At 42.5% G+C, this 16,868-nt stretch overlaps 1 protein-coding gene across 1 annotated transcript; it reads right to left on the reverse strand.

Annotated features, from left to right (window-relative positions):
- Positions 1 to 428: 428 nt before the first annotated feature.
- Positions 429 to 6,826, reverse strand: LOC308100668 (beta-1,3-galactosyl-O-glycosyl-glycoprotein beta-1,6-N-acetylglucosaminyltransferase-like; the record flags this gene model as incomplete). Its single annotated transcript, XM_080449734.1, has 5 exons — positions 429 to 1,028; positions 1,470 to 1,874; positions 2,037 to 2,130; positions 2,497 to 2,704; positions 6,691 to 6,826. The coding sequence occupies 5 exons, from the start codon at positions 6,824 to 6,826 to the stop codon at positions 543 to 545; spliced, it is 1,329 nt and encodes a 442-aa protein (XP_080305860.1). The 3' UTR covers positions 429 to 542.
- Positions 6,827 to 16,868: the final 10,042 nt, after the last annotated feature.

Consider the following 16,868-nt stretch of genomic DNA (forward strand, 5'->3'; position numbering starts at 1 on the left):
CAATCTAGTCAGGTGTGGCCTACAGTTGTGTCATGATCCAAGCAATCCAAGGAATCCAGGGAAAAACATTTGATCTACAATCTACTATCTATGGTTCAAGAGTTATAGTGGCATATAGTCATTTAGTCTGTTATATCGCCATCATTAAGCCAATTTGAAAAATGCGTTGAACACGAACACACACACACACACACACACACACACACACACACACACACACACACACACACACACACACACACACACACACACACACACACACACACACACACACACAGACAAGCGAGCGCCCAACCGTCTTGTGGTGGTTGGTGTGTCAAGCAGCCAAGGTACCGTGGCGGGCAGGAAATCCTACATTGGAATGTTTTTTCTCAGGTAATTTCAGAACGTAGTTAAATTTCCCTCACAACACATCCATGGGTCCCAACATCATATGTCATGACTAATAGCGAAAATAGCCGATACGCAAAATAGCTAAAATAGCTGACGGAAAATGTTCGTCTATAATGACATGCAAAATGGGGACGCCAGGTTGAAAGCAATTAATGTTTCTCTGCCAGTGCTTTGCTTCTGAGGTACTTCTCCAAACATCGGATAACGATGACATCTGTGTCTACATCAAACTTATTGGCAAAGAGGTGGTGTTGCTCCATCATCCACTGCAGATCCCCTGCACCATATACACATACTCCCCTAACATGTGTACCATGACACATTGGGTACACAGCCTCCAGTTGAGTCCGTGATCCCTCATGCCACGACCACTTCACTAGCCGTGCGATAGCGTTTATGTCTGACATGTGAAACTTGTAACTGGTCCACGTTGAGCCAGGAACATCAGGGATACGCTGGATGGTGGCCCAGAGAAACTCATCAGGACTGAACGTGTCATTTGCCCATTTGATCAGTTCTTGTAAGCGATTGTCCTCCAACACACTGCGGACATAACCCCGGCATACAACCATGTAGGCATTTCCAGAGAAGATGGGCAGATTGAAGGGCGGTGGCCCCTTGGCCTGCCTGGTCGCCTTAGATGAGAAAGAATAAGTAAATTATTTTTCAATCGAAATGGGAAATATTCTATTTATAGCAATGGATAACATACACAAATCATCATCAATCCAGCACAAACACAAAACATGAAACACAACTTGAAGAAAAACAATGTGAATCTTGGACTTCACTTCATGTGGTCAGCCTGTGACATCAGTCGCCTATAACGTATCTATGACATCTATGACTACTGTATGACACCAAATTTCAGCTTATCTGCCCAGCAGTTTTAGCCTGGTAAACCATCCCCCCTCCGGAAATCTCATTTGTATTTGATTTCAGGAAATCAAATGCAAATGAGATTTCCGGGCTGCAGCAGTTTAGCTCCAGTCAAACACACAGACAGATACACAGTCACAGACCGGCCCTCTACAGAGCCATGCGGTAAAAAACATGCATACAGTATGAATGATTACCTTGATCTGTCCATCAACTATTTGATGGACTGTCTTCACCCTCGACTTCTTCCGATCAGTCATTGGCTCTGACTCCAAGCTGTTTTGGCCTTTCAGTGCCTGCAGGCTCCTCACAATTTCTAGGTTGGTTTTCAGAGGGAAGTCCTGGCCACACAGGTTGATAAAATACTTCCAAGTTGTGCTAACATTGTAGAGATCAGCCATGCAGTTGATATCTGCCTGTACGCGTGGCCAGGCAGCATAGACTACACTCACAGGTTGGCTGACCATGAAGACATTATCAAAACATGAAGAGATACGCGAGACGGCAGCAAGGACTGAAGCCTTGGCCTTCTTGTCCACATGGATACAGTAAACATTCTGAGGGGCATAGATGGCTCGCAGCAGACGCTCAAAATTCTGCACCTACAGTATATGAATAAAAGGAATTAAATCCTTTTGGCCACCAATATTCATAATTAGTATTTTATTTGTAAACATTGTGACTGCCATTTCAACTGAATTTAAATGAAAGGAAAATAAATATATTGTTCACAAATATTTTCCAATGTAATATTGTGTACCTACCTTATGATAGACAACAATAGAAAAGGCCATGGGGAAATCCTCCTCTTCCTGGCTTAGAGGAAACGTCAAATACTGCCTACTTAACTTGAACCTTCTGCAATGAATACATAATCATGTATTAAAGACCTAATCATTGAAAATATGGTATTGCTCCAGTCCTTAGTGTATACTTTAACCATTTGAGCATTATATGTCTTATTATGACGAATGCCGAAAATTCTTGTCGACCTACAAACTCACAGCTTGTAGATTGTCTCTTTTCGCTGCTGAATCTTTGCCTATTTTCACCGAATGTTCACCTATTTTTGCCAAATGGTTGCTTATAACGACATGCCCAAAATAGGGACACCAGTTTGAAAGTGGTTGAAATTCACAAATGCTGTGTTACATTTCAATGTTGTAATAATAATATTCAAACACAGACATACAGTATAGATACTTTTGCTTCACAGAACCATACCTGCAGTCCTGGGTGGCACCGATATAATACTCATCAGGGATCTGGACTTTCCTCTTGAAGTCGTTACTGATTGTCAGTAGCTTGGCCTCCTGCAGTGTCTCAGTGTCTCCTTGCAGGATTGCAGAGCAGTTACAGTCATCTTCAGGGCTCCCATCTGTGTATTCCAACCAACTGTAATTGCGTTTGTAGGTAATATACCAGACCTTCTCTGAGAGACAACGTGTTAACAGCATATATAATATAATCCATAATATCCCCAGAATGACAGTGAAACGGAGGTACCCTTGTAGCTTCGTAATGTATGCCATTTAAGGAACAAAACTTATTGTCCTACTACAATACTTGAACAGGGCTGAGGTCTCCCAGAGATCACTCTCCCATCCAGGCGCTGCAGTGGAAAGGGTCATGGGTTCAAATTCCTGGGGTGCACATCGCTGAGGACCTCACCTGCGCGGGATGTGCAGACAGAGCGGGTGGTGAAGAAGGCACAACAACGCCTCAACTTTTTCAGAGAACAGAAAAAAAGTACAAAAATAAACCAGGACAAAAGAAAACGCTACCCATCCCTCACACCTCCTCCCTCCACTGTCCTTCTCTTGCACTTTAATATGTTTGAACTGTTCCTACCTAAACTGCTGTATATAGAAGATACTGTGAAGTTGTACATAAAGTAATGTGGCAGCTACTGAAAAATGCTGTTGGTGTATATGTCACAGGGAAATTGGCATTCCAGGGAAATTGAAAACGGAGCGCTCGTTTTTAGGCGCAGGGCTTCGGGACGAGGCGGGGCTTTTCGAGACAGGGTTTTTTACCCGAGGCTCGCGAGGAGGAGGAGTAGGAGGAGGAGGAGGAGGAGGAGGAGAAGAAGGAAGACGCGGCGCCGCGAGGCGGGGCTTTGATGCGAGTCGGCGTGATGAGGAGTAGGAGGAGGAGGAGACGGCGCCGCGAGGCGGGGCTTTGATGCGAGGCGGACCTGGCTTTTGTTGTTCCCCCCACATAGCAATAAGGAAGCTACGCTAGGGGAACGCTGAACACGCGTTCACACGCACACGTGATAATAGTTATTGTCCATGACGGAGGCGCGCTGACTCAGCAGAGCTTGAGGCCGAGGAGGCGCGCCCTCGCGCCTCCATGCGCGAGGGCCCGCGCCGACCGGCCGATGCTCTGCTAGTCGAATCAGCGCCGTCCGAGTTGTGAACCGATAGGGATAGAATAGATCTTTTCATGGATCACTATCCGTGTGTGTGTGTGTGTGTGTGTGTCAGGGTTAAACTAAAACAAATGTTAAAAGCACAATAAAAGTATCTTAACAGTCATGCTTTCAATAAACCAAATTGAAAGCATGAGCGCGTGTGTGTGTGGTCGGGGCCATATATGTTGTGCATCATATTTCCTGTACTATGTGGTAGCTGCTGAAGTGTCTAAATGAAACACACACACACACACACACACACACACACACACACACACACACACACACACACACACACACACACACACACACACGTGTGTGTGCGCGCACACTTTGGGCCACGCCATAAAACAAAAGCCATATCCTCCTCTCCACATAGGACAAGGATCAAGGACGTTTTGGAAATCCCTTCCCTGAAAGAATTTAAGCGTGTGGGTACCTGGATTTCCCCACTTTTTTTATTTTATGTAATAGCTCAAGTGTTAAACGTTTAATCCCCAATGCACAGTTTTCCCCCCTCCCTTTTGAGCTGCCCAACAGACAAAAACAAACAACAAACGAAACATACTGCAAGTGTACAAAGCTATAATCTATAATTATTATAGTATTTTAAAAAAAAAGTCAATTTATAATATATTGCATAGAAATATGTAGATATCATTTTCTATTGAAGATATAATTTTAATTGTAATGTAGAAAAAAATAAGAAGAGAAAAAACAACAAAAAGGAGAAAAGATAAACAAATGGAGAAAGGAAGAGAAAATGGACTCAATGCATATATCAGTTTAACTACTGTAAAGTAATAATAACTACTAACCTACACAGGTATAGCTAGTTGTAAAATAATCCATGTGGGGTTGCCAGACTTTCCAAAAGTCCTCCTGTCTATTCTTAACGTTGTAATGCATTTTATCTAGAGGGATGTAACTGGACAGTTCATGTAGCCAATGGGAAACAATAGGAGGCGTGTGTGTGACTTCCACTGTTATCGTAATACATTTCCACCAATTCAGTACTTACTGGCAGTGATGATGCACACACATGCACACACACACACACACACACACACACACACACACACACACACACACACACACACACACACACACACACACACACACACACACACACACACACACACACACACACACAGCTTTTACTACTCTTTGAGTAACTCCCTTGTCGGAATATGCAGCACTCAGATGAATCCTTCAAAATCTTGAACTGGCTTGAGTCCTTTTGTCTTGGAGGGGTCACCCAGCAATGTGAGGTGCAGATACAAGTCTTGGCAATCTGATCAGGGTGCTGAGCAGCAGTGAGCTCAATCCTGCATACTGTCTTGCAGCATCAATAATAATTTGCTCTGTCATATGGTAGTAATCAGAAGGGCATTTTGTGTAAAGATTTCAAGTCAAAGAAAATTAAATTTAAATGTTTAGATTTATTCATTAACTGATTAAGCTTTTGTACAGAATGATTTACAATATATGCCTACAGTGCCTTGTGCCCGACTTATTTCTGGCTGTGTTGTCCCAGTGTCAGAGATTTTTCAATTTGTCTTAGATTTTCAAGTAGACACAGAATATTTATCTCTAGTATGATCGATCCCCTGATGGGTGCTAAACTGCTAATCACTGAGGGTTGCACTGTGTGGTTTCACAAATGTCAACGAGGTCATCGCGACCTCGTTGACATTAATTGTCTGCCTTTGAAAATAACATGTCTGGGCCAAAAATACATTGTAAAAACAAAAGTACACAGGAGCCGAGATACAGCCTTTTTAAGTAATAAGTTAAACAAGAAGTGAATGGAGCAGCAAATCTTCGGATCATTATATCTTGGGTTCTATACGTTTTTTTTTTTTACGTTTTAGACGTCATTGGCACTCTGGGCTTATGATAATTTGGACGTCTTTGAAAATGTTGGCCCAAGTGAGGTGTGTGTGTGTGTGTGTGTGTGTGTGTGTGTGTGTGTGTGTGTGTGTGTGTGTGTGTGTGTGTGTGTGTGTGTGTGTGTGTGTGTGTGTGTGTGTGTGTGTGTGTGTGTGTGTGTGTGTGTGTGTGTGTGTGTGTGTGTGTGTGTGTGTGTGTGTGTGTTAGCCTCGCGTGGCCAGACAATATCACACGACACACTGCGTGGATATTATCTGGTCCCTATCAACGATAGATTTTTCCAAGGGGCGGTTACAAAAAGATCCAAACGGACTCTATTGGTTAGACCTAAACCAATCAGAGCAGTGCTTCCTTGTACGAACCAATCAGAGCAGTGCTTCCTTTTACGAACCAATCAGAGCAGTGCTTCCTTGTACGAACCAATCAGAGCAGTGCTTCCTTGTACGTCATTGCTCCAAATAAGGTGATAAGCCCGCCCACATTTGGATACTGGGCCCTGATTGGTCCCTCACGACTTCGGAGGGAGAGAAATGAAATCTCTATTGAAGGGGGCCAGACCTAATCTGCCGAGGGCTAAAGTGCGATGCAATTTTGCAAAGGCAGATTTGTCTGGAACCAGGCTGTGTGTGTGTGTTTGTGTGTGTGTGTGTGTGTGTGTGTGTGTGTGTGTGTAAATGCGTGCGTGTGCTGTAAGTTTCAGTTTAAATGTGTGTTCAAGCAGGAAAGAGTCATAGCAGCCCAGCTCTTTCTGTGGTCAGCCTTATAGTCTATTGATTAAAGCCACTAGATGTGGGTTTAGGCTATTTTGCATATATTGGATTTGATAGGCAAATTATGACAACAACCACTATCTCACACAGTTGCGTGAGAAGCTGAAATGTGATGAGCACAAGGGATGAAAATAATGTTAGGCAAATTGAGACAACAACCACTGTCTCACACAGTTGCGTGAGAGGCTGAAATGTCTGTCATGATGACATCTGTCATGATGTTTTGTAATGAAATTTTCTGAGCTGCTCCAGTGTCTTCTCTACATTATGCTGTGTTGTACTGCTCCTGTGATGCACCGGGCTTGCCTTCGTTTGGCTGAGGCGTGCACGTGGTAGTACCTTTCTTCTCATAGACATAAGCTAGTTTGGTTACAGAACCATACCTGCAGTCCTGGGTGGCACCGATATAATGACTCATCAGGGAACTCTTGGAGTCGTTACTGTTTGTCAGTAGCTTGGCCTCCTGCAGTGCCATCCTTACAGTTACAGACAGTCATCTTCAGGGCTCCCATCTAGCTGTGTATTCCAACCAGCTGTAACTGTGTTTCTCGATACCAGCCCTTTTCTGAAAGGAGTCAGGGGCAATGCGTTAAAAGCATATCATATATACATTAATTCATAATATCCCCATGCAGAATGATAGTGTAAAGCAGCCAATGGAGGCACCTTTGCAGCTTCGTAATGTATTCCATTTAAGGGAAGACAAATGACCAAGAAGTTATTGTCCTACTACAATACTTGAACAGGGCTGAGGCCAGCCTGTGAGGATTAAATATAAATAGAAGGCGGGTATAACCCAGGTTAAAATTTAAATAATCAAACCTCTACACAAAGATCTTTAAAGATCAAAAATACATTGAATTGTCAAAAGCTATTTGACTATACAGAGTAAATAATATGCACATGCATGGGTTGGTTAATTCAGTCTCACATTCATCTACCGGTACTTGTGTTGTGTCTCTTTAAGAGCCCAGTGAGGCGCTTTGATTTTAGCCAATGAGCCAATTTGCCAATAAGGTTTCTCATTGAGTAGATTGTTATTGAAAGAAACACCCAGCCCAGGGTGCGTGCGTGAGTAAATCACGTTCCTCCCCGGTATCAGTCTGGACTTCGGCCCATAGGGAGCGAGTGAGTATGAGAAATCAGAAAATGATTGGACCAATCAGTGACTGCGTTTCAACTGTAGCCTGATTATCAGCCTGAAGCTGCGTGGAGCTTCAGTCTGACATTGGCTGCAGTGTCCGCGATTACCAGGGGGAGGGGATTCAAATTTCCCTAAACCAATCACAAGAGATCCACGGATCCGCCTACATCTGACGTCATCGCACAGCTTGTTTTAGCAGATATTCGCTGATTGGCTTGTCGTTAGACCACTCCCACCTCCGACCCTGATTTGACAGGTTTTTCTTCGACCGTGAAAAGCCATAGGCTCACATTATGACACCAGACCAAGAGGAGCAGTCCACTCAGAGAGTGGGCGGGGTCTATGGTCTGGAATCAGGCTACTTCAACTGCTGTCCGTACAACAGTGAAAAGCATCAAAATCATTTTCTGATTTCTCATACTCGCTCCCTATGGGCCGAAGTCCAGACTGATACCGGGGAGGAATGTGAGAGTGAATCCACGTTATCAGTCTGACCAATGCCAGGCTAAATTTGAATCAGCTAATTACCTTCCTCAGTGAACAAAAATAATGCTGAATCTGGAAGCAACAGGAGAGTTGACGCCTGTTGAGTTAGCTTGAGAACAACAGTTTTATCCCATCTCGTTTAGAGCTGTATATTGATCTTTGTGAAACCCTGGATCCTTACAACTTTTTGAACACACTGACTTGGTGAGTTGAGCTGTACTTTGCTTTTTGACTAGGCTGCACTTGCGCTCCTGTTTTCGTGTATAGAGGGGCGGGTGTATAGAGGCGCAGAGAGTTTGCGCCTGATCCCATTGGTTCACCGATCTGTCCGTCAACCCCCGCCCCGTTAACACAACATTATGAGCGACGCCCACTGCACTCTGGTTGGTTGGGGAAATGAAACACTTCCTATACCGGGTACACCGACGCGCTTCTCCAGGCTTTTATTTTTTAGAAAAACTAAACAATAAAAGCCTGGAGATCAAGGCTACTTTGTGACTGACAGCCTGTCAGACCTACAGTATGTTGTCCAGTGGTGGAAAAAGTACTCAAATGTTTTACTTAAGTAAAAGTACCAATACTGCAATGTAAAAATACTCTGTTACAAGTTAAAGTCCAGAATAGAAAATTTACTTGAGTAAAAGTACAGAAGTATTGGCATCAAAATGTACTTAAAGTACCAAAATAAAAGTACTAAAATATTACAAGCTTACAACGCGTCGCGCTATTTTCAAATATCCTAGGTATAAAATAGGGCTAAAGTGGTTAATGTATGTTTCATAATATAATAATTTATATCTGAAAAGTAACTAGTAACTAAAGTTTTCAAATAATTGTAGTGGAGTAAAAGTACAATATTTGCCTCTGAGATGTAGTGGAGTAGAAGTAAAAGTATAGACAATTGGAAATACTCAAGTAAAGTACAAATACCTCAAAATTGTACTTACTGTAAGTACAGTACTTGAGTAAATATACTTAGTTACACCGCTGTTGTCAGTCATGCTGATATCATTGTGTATCCAGCTAACTCCACGATATGGAGGTGTCACGTTCCAGGAACGTCTTGAGTGTGAACAAACAACTCATGTTATATTTTCAGATACACATGTTAAACACGTTCTTGATACAGTAGTGTTATATCAGGTGAGATGATTAAGAAGACATGTTGGTTGATGATTGCAGAGGGTGGAGGCTGTCACCTAGTAGTTCTATCAATTTGGTTGAGATTTTATGTCCTCAATACATGCACACACACATTTACAACTAGTAAGCACACACACATAGACACACACAAATAGTTGGATTTCAGCACACACACCACATGCACAAGTTTAGAAGACAGCGTGCACGTGCATACACTGAGTATATATATCAATCCTGATCTCCGTTCTTTCTCTTGTTCCTGAAAAAGCTGCCATGTAAAGTCATGTAACGATAACTCTCTTCTCTCCTTAATAAAAGTAACAAAGGAGAAGGAATGCCTTTTCACTTTCATACCACCAGAGGTCATACTTCACTTTTACAACTGATTTAACACTGCAACCATTTACACTACACAGGTATACAGGACCATAGCCATGGGAAAGGTGTACACAGAGTTGTTACATTGCAACTGAGGGAAATCTAACTTACAAAACCATAAGAATTGTGCTTTTGCTGTCAGAAATAGTTAGCCTATATATCCACGTATAGGAAAGGTTAGCTTGGGATAAGCTTTTGCAAAGTTGTGTACAAATAGCAGCTCTGTAATTGCTCTGTTTGTATGTACAGTGTTTCTGCAATTTACCATTTTTCCCCAAAAGTTTTTAAAGGTAATTGCTCTCACGCAGCAGAGAAAAAACTAAATGTCAAAAGTTTTCAACATAGGAATTACTGGGCTGTTACATTTTCAGAGACAGGCTTTGGCTTTTAAATAAGACAGACAGGCAGAGGTTCTGGGTTAATCAATCAAAAGATCACTATGCCCCTATAGGCGCCATTATTTTATTATGAAGGAAAAAAAGGCGACCCAGGGTGGTGACTTTTCTGTGCAACATGTGTGTATTGGGTTTTCTCCAGTGTTTTGAGAGCACCGTAGAACTGGATCGTGTGTGTGTGTGTGTGTGTGTGTGTGGGGGCAGGCTAATGATACCGATTTGTTTGACCTTTATGACACTATACAGCTGCCTTGCTTGCAGAATCAGTTTGATTTATTTGCGGTCTAACGATAAACATGTTCGCCAACTGTCATAATTACGTTTATAGAGGACCTATTCTAACACAAGAAGCAGATATGAATCTGTAATATTGTATTTTAAACACTGAATAACCTTATTCTTTACTAGAACATCAACTGCTGAACCATCCTGGAAGCCTTGGAAGATGACTGTTCAGATTTCATCATCTGCAAGAGCCCAGCTAGGACAATGTGAGTAGGCCTATAGGTGTGTGTGTGTGTGTGTGTGTGTGTGTGTGTGTGTGTGTGTGTGTGTGTGTGTGTGTGTGTGTGTGTGTGTGTGTGTGTGTGTGTGTGTGTGTGTGTGTGTGTGTGTGTGTGTGTGTGTGTGTGTGTGTGTGTGTGTGTGTGTGTGTGTGTGTGTAATCACAGCTCCCTCTGAAAAGATTTTCTGCCAGTGACCTCCATAAGAGAAGATTTGTGTTGTAAAAAAAACACTTTGAGAAGCACTGCTCTAATGTGCTGCTGCTGTCATCGTTTGTGCTGCTATGTATACTGTATGAGTATGAGGACACATTCATTTGATTCAGGATGTTTCTGTTGTGTTGGAGTTGGTGCCCAAAAGCTGGAGAGCAATGAATCATGTTCAGTGACTGTGTTGGCTGTAGCAGTGGTTTAAAACATGTCTTTGTCAAGGACAAGGAAATGTACGTATTTGGCCACGGACCCCCATTATGAAGATTTGTCACCATTTTTCTAAAACAGATCATTTTGTGTCATGATGCGACAGTTTGTGAGTTTGTAAATAGTATGGGTGGTCCCCGGAACAAAAAAAAATGTGGGGGTCCGCGGCCATTCATTTTGTCCTTGACTTGAAGAGATTTTCTTTTTTTCTGACCCCATTAGAGTCTTTGTTGAATCAGAGTCGCCTTGAAAAGTCTCCATCATGAAACTCAACAGAGTTACTTACTTTACAGTTACTTTACCGTCCATTAAGGAACACCTGCTGTGTTGGATGATTGTGTATTAGCTATTGTTAGACACAAACCTTGAAATAATGTCTGCTGTGATATTCAGGACCAACTCAATAATAACCAGGCTTGGGTTTTAGTTCAACAAGCAGCGTCGTTTCATTGGGAGACTTGACCACTTAAAGTTAAACCCTATATGGTTGAGTGTAGTCCCTCAGGGCTCTATACTAGTGTGTTTTCTGTTATTGTGGGGAAAGCTTTCGCTGAGGCTGGGCTCTCCCCATCTCTCCAGCTCTTTAGTACAGTAAACATTAGGGATGCACGATTATGACATTTTGGCTGATATCCGATTAAATGCGTGGACAAATCGGGCGCGTTCGCGTTGCGAGTTTATAGATCAGCTATTTTTGGCGAAGAGATTTGGTGTGGATGGGGGGAGGGGAAGTACAGTTGCAACTCTGGTCCGTTTTTACTAAGAATAGTGGGTTTTAAGTGGTTAAAACAGGAAGGAAGTATGGATGATCTGCACATCAAAGAGGGTGCAGGCCAGCACTAATCCGCAAATAATGACACACAAAACATGTGTCACCCTACTTGATAATCCAGCAGACCCTGGGTCACATGGTACAATTACATGACCCTGGCGCTGTCGACAACCAGAAAGCATGGTGTTCCAATGCACGAGGGACATGAGTGAATGGAGAACGATAGGGAGGTTCTGGGTATTTCTGTTAGGGCCGGGGACCCCCAGGGGTCCCTGAGGGGGTCCCCAGTTAAAGTAGTTAATATATAGCATAAAAATCAGTTGAACCACTTTAACCTTATTTATTTTCTTCACTTTTATTCCGAAAATGGCCGATCTAAATGCTCGCAATGCATGTCATCTGCTATTTCCAAAATATTTGGAAAAATGCTGTGAATCAATCCGTAAGCGACTTATAATAAAGTCTTTGTGAGATGTTACATTTTCACTAAGGTGCAGCTGCTTCTAACATAAAATATACCAATTTGATAAGTCCTGTCACACACGCATACACACACACACACACACACACACACACACACACACACACACACACACACACACACACACACACACACACACACACACAATTACTTTGTGGGGTCTTAATAATAAGACATTTTTCATTTTAAAACATTTTATTATATTGTTCTAAATTGTATTATTACATTTTATTTAGCACGCTGTCCGAACCTAACCCTAACATTAAAGGAGCCCTTTACCATTTTCAACCTTACCTTCATATAATTGGTCCACACAAATGCTTATTATAAGATGGTACATTTTCATGCGTCTCATTGGTGGGCTATAGACAGTTCAATAACCTCCCTACCAATGATATCATAGATGGGGATTCCAAGTTAATAGAAACTACAACCATTCTCTTCCTGGAAAGGTAGCGTGCTGAAATAGAAGCCATTGTTCTTGCATTAACGTTTTGTTTTAAAGTTTGAAATCTAGTTTGAAATGACCAAAACTGCCTACCGATGACGTCCCTGATAGGCATGTTTCCTCTTAGACACAGAGTGAATAGACAGAATTGGTGCCATCTCATAATGAGCATTATCCTAAATGCACAAAATGTGAGTGCGTATGTGTGTGTCTGTAGCTCACATTATCTCCAGAACCGCCCGGTCAACCGACTTCAAAATAGGCGGTTAAAGACCGCTGGCCTAGCGGTCCAGGCGCATACCACATGTCTGGTAATCCAGTCTTACAGCGTGTCGCGGGTTCGACTCCCGTTCCCGACGACCTTTGCTGTGTGTCACCCCCCCCATCTCTCTCCCCATTTCCTGTCAGCCTACTTTCCTCTCAAAATAAAGGCAGAAAAGCCCCAAAAATATCTTTTAAAAAAAAGAAAGAACCGCCCATCCAACCAATACGCCCATATATGGGCATATAGGGAGATCCGGCCCAACGGGCACCGGTCTGGTGAGGACTAATTATATGAACTTAGCTTGAAAATGGGTGAAATGGTTCTTTAACCTTGATCACAACCACACCTAACCCTAACCTTAACCCCTCAACCTACTCTAAACATAACCTCTGAATGCCGAAACATAACAGCCCAAAACCCAGCACCTGAATCTGTTACAAATTGTAACCCAAAAATCTTTACACACACACACACACACACACACACACACACACACACACACACACACACACACACACACACACACACACACACACACACACACAGGTGAGCAGCCCCCGGGGGCATGATGCCTGAACTATTGTCCCCCCTTGCTCTTCCTGTGTAAGGAGTGTGTGTGTGTGTGTGTGTGTGTGTGTGCGCTCTTCCTGTGTGTTGTTTGAATACAATGGGGTCAGTGGAAATCACAGCAGCTGTCAGCGAGCCCCTCCATCACACTGACACAGAGGACTGACAACAAGAGACCCTCAGTGCTCTGCTCCTCTCTGCTATCTTCATCCTCTCCTTATCAGTACATGTAAAGAGCAAACACTACAGCAGTGTTTCCTATAACCTGAGGTCTGGGCCCTGAGGAACAATTGTGGTTGGATATCAGGATAGCAAAAGTACAGTAGCAGATACAAGCTAATAGCCGAGCTTGTAGATCGGCTATTATTGCTACTTTTGTGTGACACTGAAGTAGGACAAAGTAGGGCATACATTTAAGTAAAAAAACATAAAAAGTTGAACTATGGAGATGAATGAATGAGTTTTATTTTGAACATTATTTAAAAAAAAGACAAATAGAATACAAAACAGAAGAAAAACAACAACAACAATGTCCGAAAAGGAGTAGGATGAAGTCTTAACTGGTAATTTTTATTTTTTTTCTAAATATGTATTCACAACCTAAACATCTCCACTGCATGTTAAAAATAAAACATAAAAAATAGAACAATACAAATAACCGCAGTAATAACAGAGATAAAATAAAACCAACCAACCCTACTAGTACAGTAGATACTCTATATCTACAGGGATGCCAGGACTCAATAGGTCAACATGGCCCCTCCTCAACCAAATACCTCTTAAATATGACATTTTTATATGCCTTCTTGAAGTGACTCATTTTTGGACTTTGTTGTACTTCGTTGTATCTTTACTTCTTGTAAAGATTAGAAGTTTCTACTCAACAGCAATGATATGATATTATTTTGCTTGCCTTTTATCTGACCTTCACTTTAGCCCTATGTTTGTTCATCTTTTGCCTTCTGATATGATCTGATATGTTGCATGTTAGTCATGATGTCTTCACTTAGGCCTGATTGCTATTGTTTTGTTAAAGCCTGTCTTGTTTTGGTATGGCTCGTCCTTGTGACACTAGAGCAGGGGGTTCGCAAACCTTTTTATACCACAACCCCATTTTATGGGGCAATTTGTTTGGCGACCCCACACTTTATTTATAGTGCAATTTCAAAGTGGAAATAAAGAATATCTTAACATAAAAGCATTAAGCATACATTGCTGGCCTTATAATATTTATTAGAAAATGAAATTCCAGCAGTGATTCCTGCTGATTTGTAGGCCTATCTTATCCTATCAATGAAATGAATGAATAATAATGTACTGATCGCGATTCGCCCCCACGTGAGTTTTCCTGACGCAGCTGAGTCTGTTGCTAACTGAGCTGGAGAACAGGGTTCGATTTCAGCTCGGGTGGAAATGTTTCTGTACACACATTTGTAAACTGAAGCATATTTAGCCAAATATGTTGCCAGAACCACCGGAGTTTCTTAATCCAGCTCTTGGTTTTATCTTTGGCCACTGACCTTGTGTTTTTCTCCGTTCCGGAGCAACCAGCTGTTGCTGGTCGGGTCTGTGAGAATGCTTTCCCCGCTCGGTAATGTTACATTGCGATCCGTAAATTGAACAGTTTGTTGACTCAAATGCCGATTTGGGGGCTAATTGTGTTTGCTGCCTCCAGCGCCAATTTACCAGTGTTAATTTAACTCCGAGAGGGTACAAATGGAACCAAATGGACCCTCACTCTACAAAAACTCTTTTAAGCCACCCGGCACCCGCTCCTATTGAACGTCATTCCTGCTATATAACTACATTGTTTATGAACAGCTAAATCAGTTGTGTGTGCCTCTGCAAGGACTTGTGTGTGTGTGTGTTGCCTTTCCTGTGTTGCTGCTGGTTCTCAGACGGAGCTGTATGTGTGTATGAGGAGTCAAGTGGCCGTCTTTGACGTCCTCTTCGCGCTGGTCACGAGTCGATGACCCCACTTTTTCCCGTTTCTTGATGAAATAAAATAATCGTATTTTTTCGGTTGCCAATGTGCAACCCCAACGGCACCCTCCCGGTGACCACACTTTGGGTCGCGACCCATAGCTTGAGAACCACTGGCGTATAACTCCAGTCTGTTCCCTGTGTTCGTTGGCAGAACTACCTCACTGATCCGTGAAGCCGACAGTTTGGGTTGGCCAATCAGGGAAGCCGATGCATACAATCTCCCGAACACACAGTTCGGGGGGGTACGTCCTCCTCAGACCCGCGGTCAGACAGATTAGTGGTTTTCCGATTCTCGGAAAGCGTTGGTCCGATCGAATTGCCATTCGAAGGGTTACACTTCCGGGTCATATGAGACACACACGCAGACAGACTGACTGACTGACTGACTGACTAACTGACTGACTGACTGACTGACTGACTGACTGACTGACTGAGGTTTCGTGATTTAATAGAAGGATATATGAAAAACAAAATGAGTGGAGGTACTACTGTAAGTTGGCAGAGTGCACAAGAAAGTTGCCGCTTATAAGTTCAGTGGTTTGCAAGGTTAGCTCCACACACACACACACACACACACACACAGACCGACCCTTTTATAGACGGCTTGCCTCCTACAGAGACACACCACTGATATTACAGCATTGATATGAGAATCCTCACTAAATATTGATATAATATGGTATGCTCCCCCCCCCCCCTAATAGGTAACATTAAACCTCCCCATTCACACCATAATCTGTCTTCACAGAGTCAGCCAGGTGTGTGTATTAGACTGGAGTAAAACAAAAGGCAACAGTGTGCGACTGACTGCGCGTCTTCCAGATATCAGGTCCCAATAGGACAGCTTTATGTATGAGCAGTGCCAGTGCGAGGGATTAAGGACGGAAGTGACTGTGGGAATGCATGTCAGACAATACAATCCCCATCAGGACCGCAGCCACACTCCTCCAACCGCCAGCCTCATTAAACTTTTACTGCGTCGCATACAAAGCCATTTCTTTTATGTCTGTGCCTGTCTTGTTATTATTATGCGTTTTTGATGGTTAGCCTTTTGACACACAGCTGTGTGAAAGTCTTATCAGTGCTAGTCTGTCTGTCCGGGTGCAACAGTTAATCGAACTAATCGATTTAGTCGCTTATTTAAAACAAATATTTTGAAAAAACAAAAATCCCATCTTTGCACGACGCCGTTGTATGTCAAAGTAGGGACTTAAAGGAGAAGTTCACCCAAAAGATGACTTATTTTCGATCAATTATACACCCATGAAACCTTGAATTCATGGAGATTTCTTAGCTTTTGTCGCATTCCTAAGCCAATAATTTGATGACCGGCGAAGACTCAGACTCTGCTGGTCATCAAATTATTAGCTTAGAAATGCGACAAAAACTAATTCAAGGCTTCATGGGGTGTGTAATTGATAAAAAATATGATTTCTTTGGGGTGAACTACTCCTTTACTGTAAGTAGTTAATACACCTAATCGATTAAGTCGCTAATACAAAATATTTTAGAATATCTTCGCGTTAATT

Source organism: Gymnoscopelus braueri (assembly GCF_963280865.1).
Source record: "Gymnoscopelus braueri genome assembly, chromosome: 14".
In the NCBI taxonomy this organism is placed as follows: Eukaryota; Metazoa; Chordata; class Actinopteri; order Myctophiformes; family Myctophidae; genus Gymnoscopelus; species Gymnoscopelus braueri.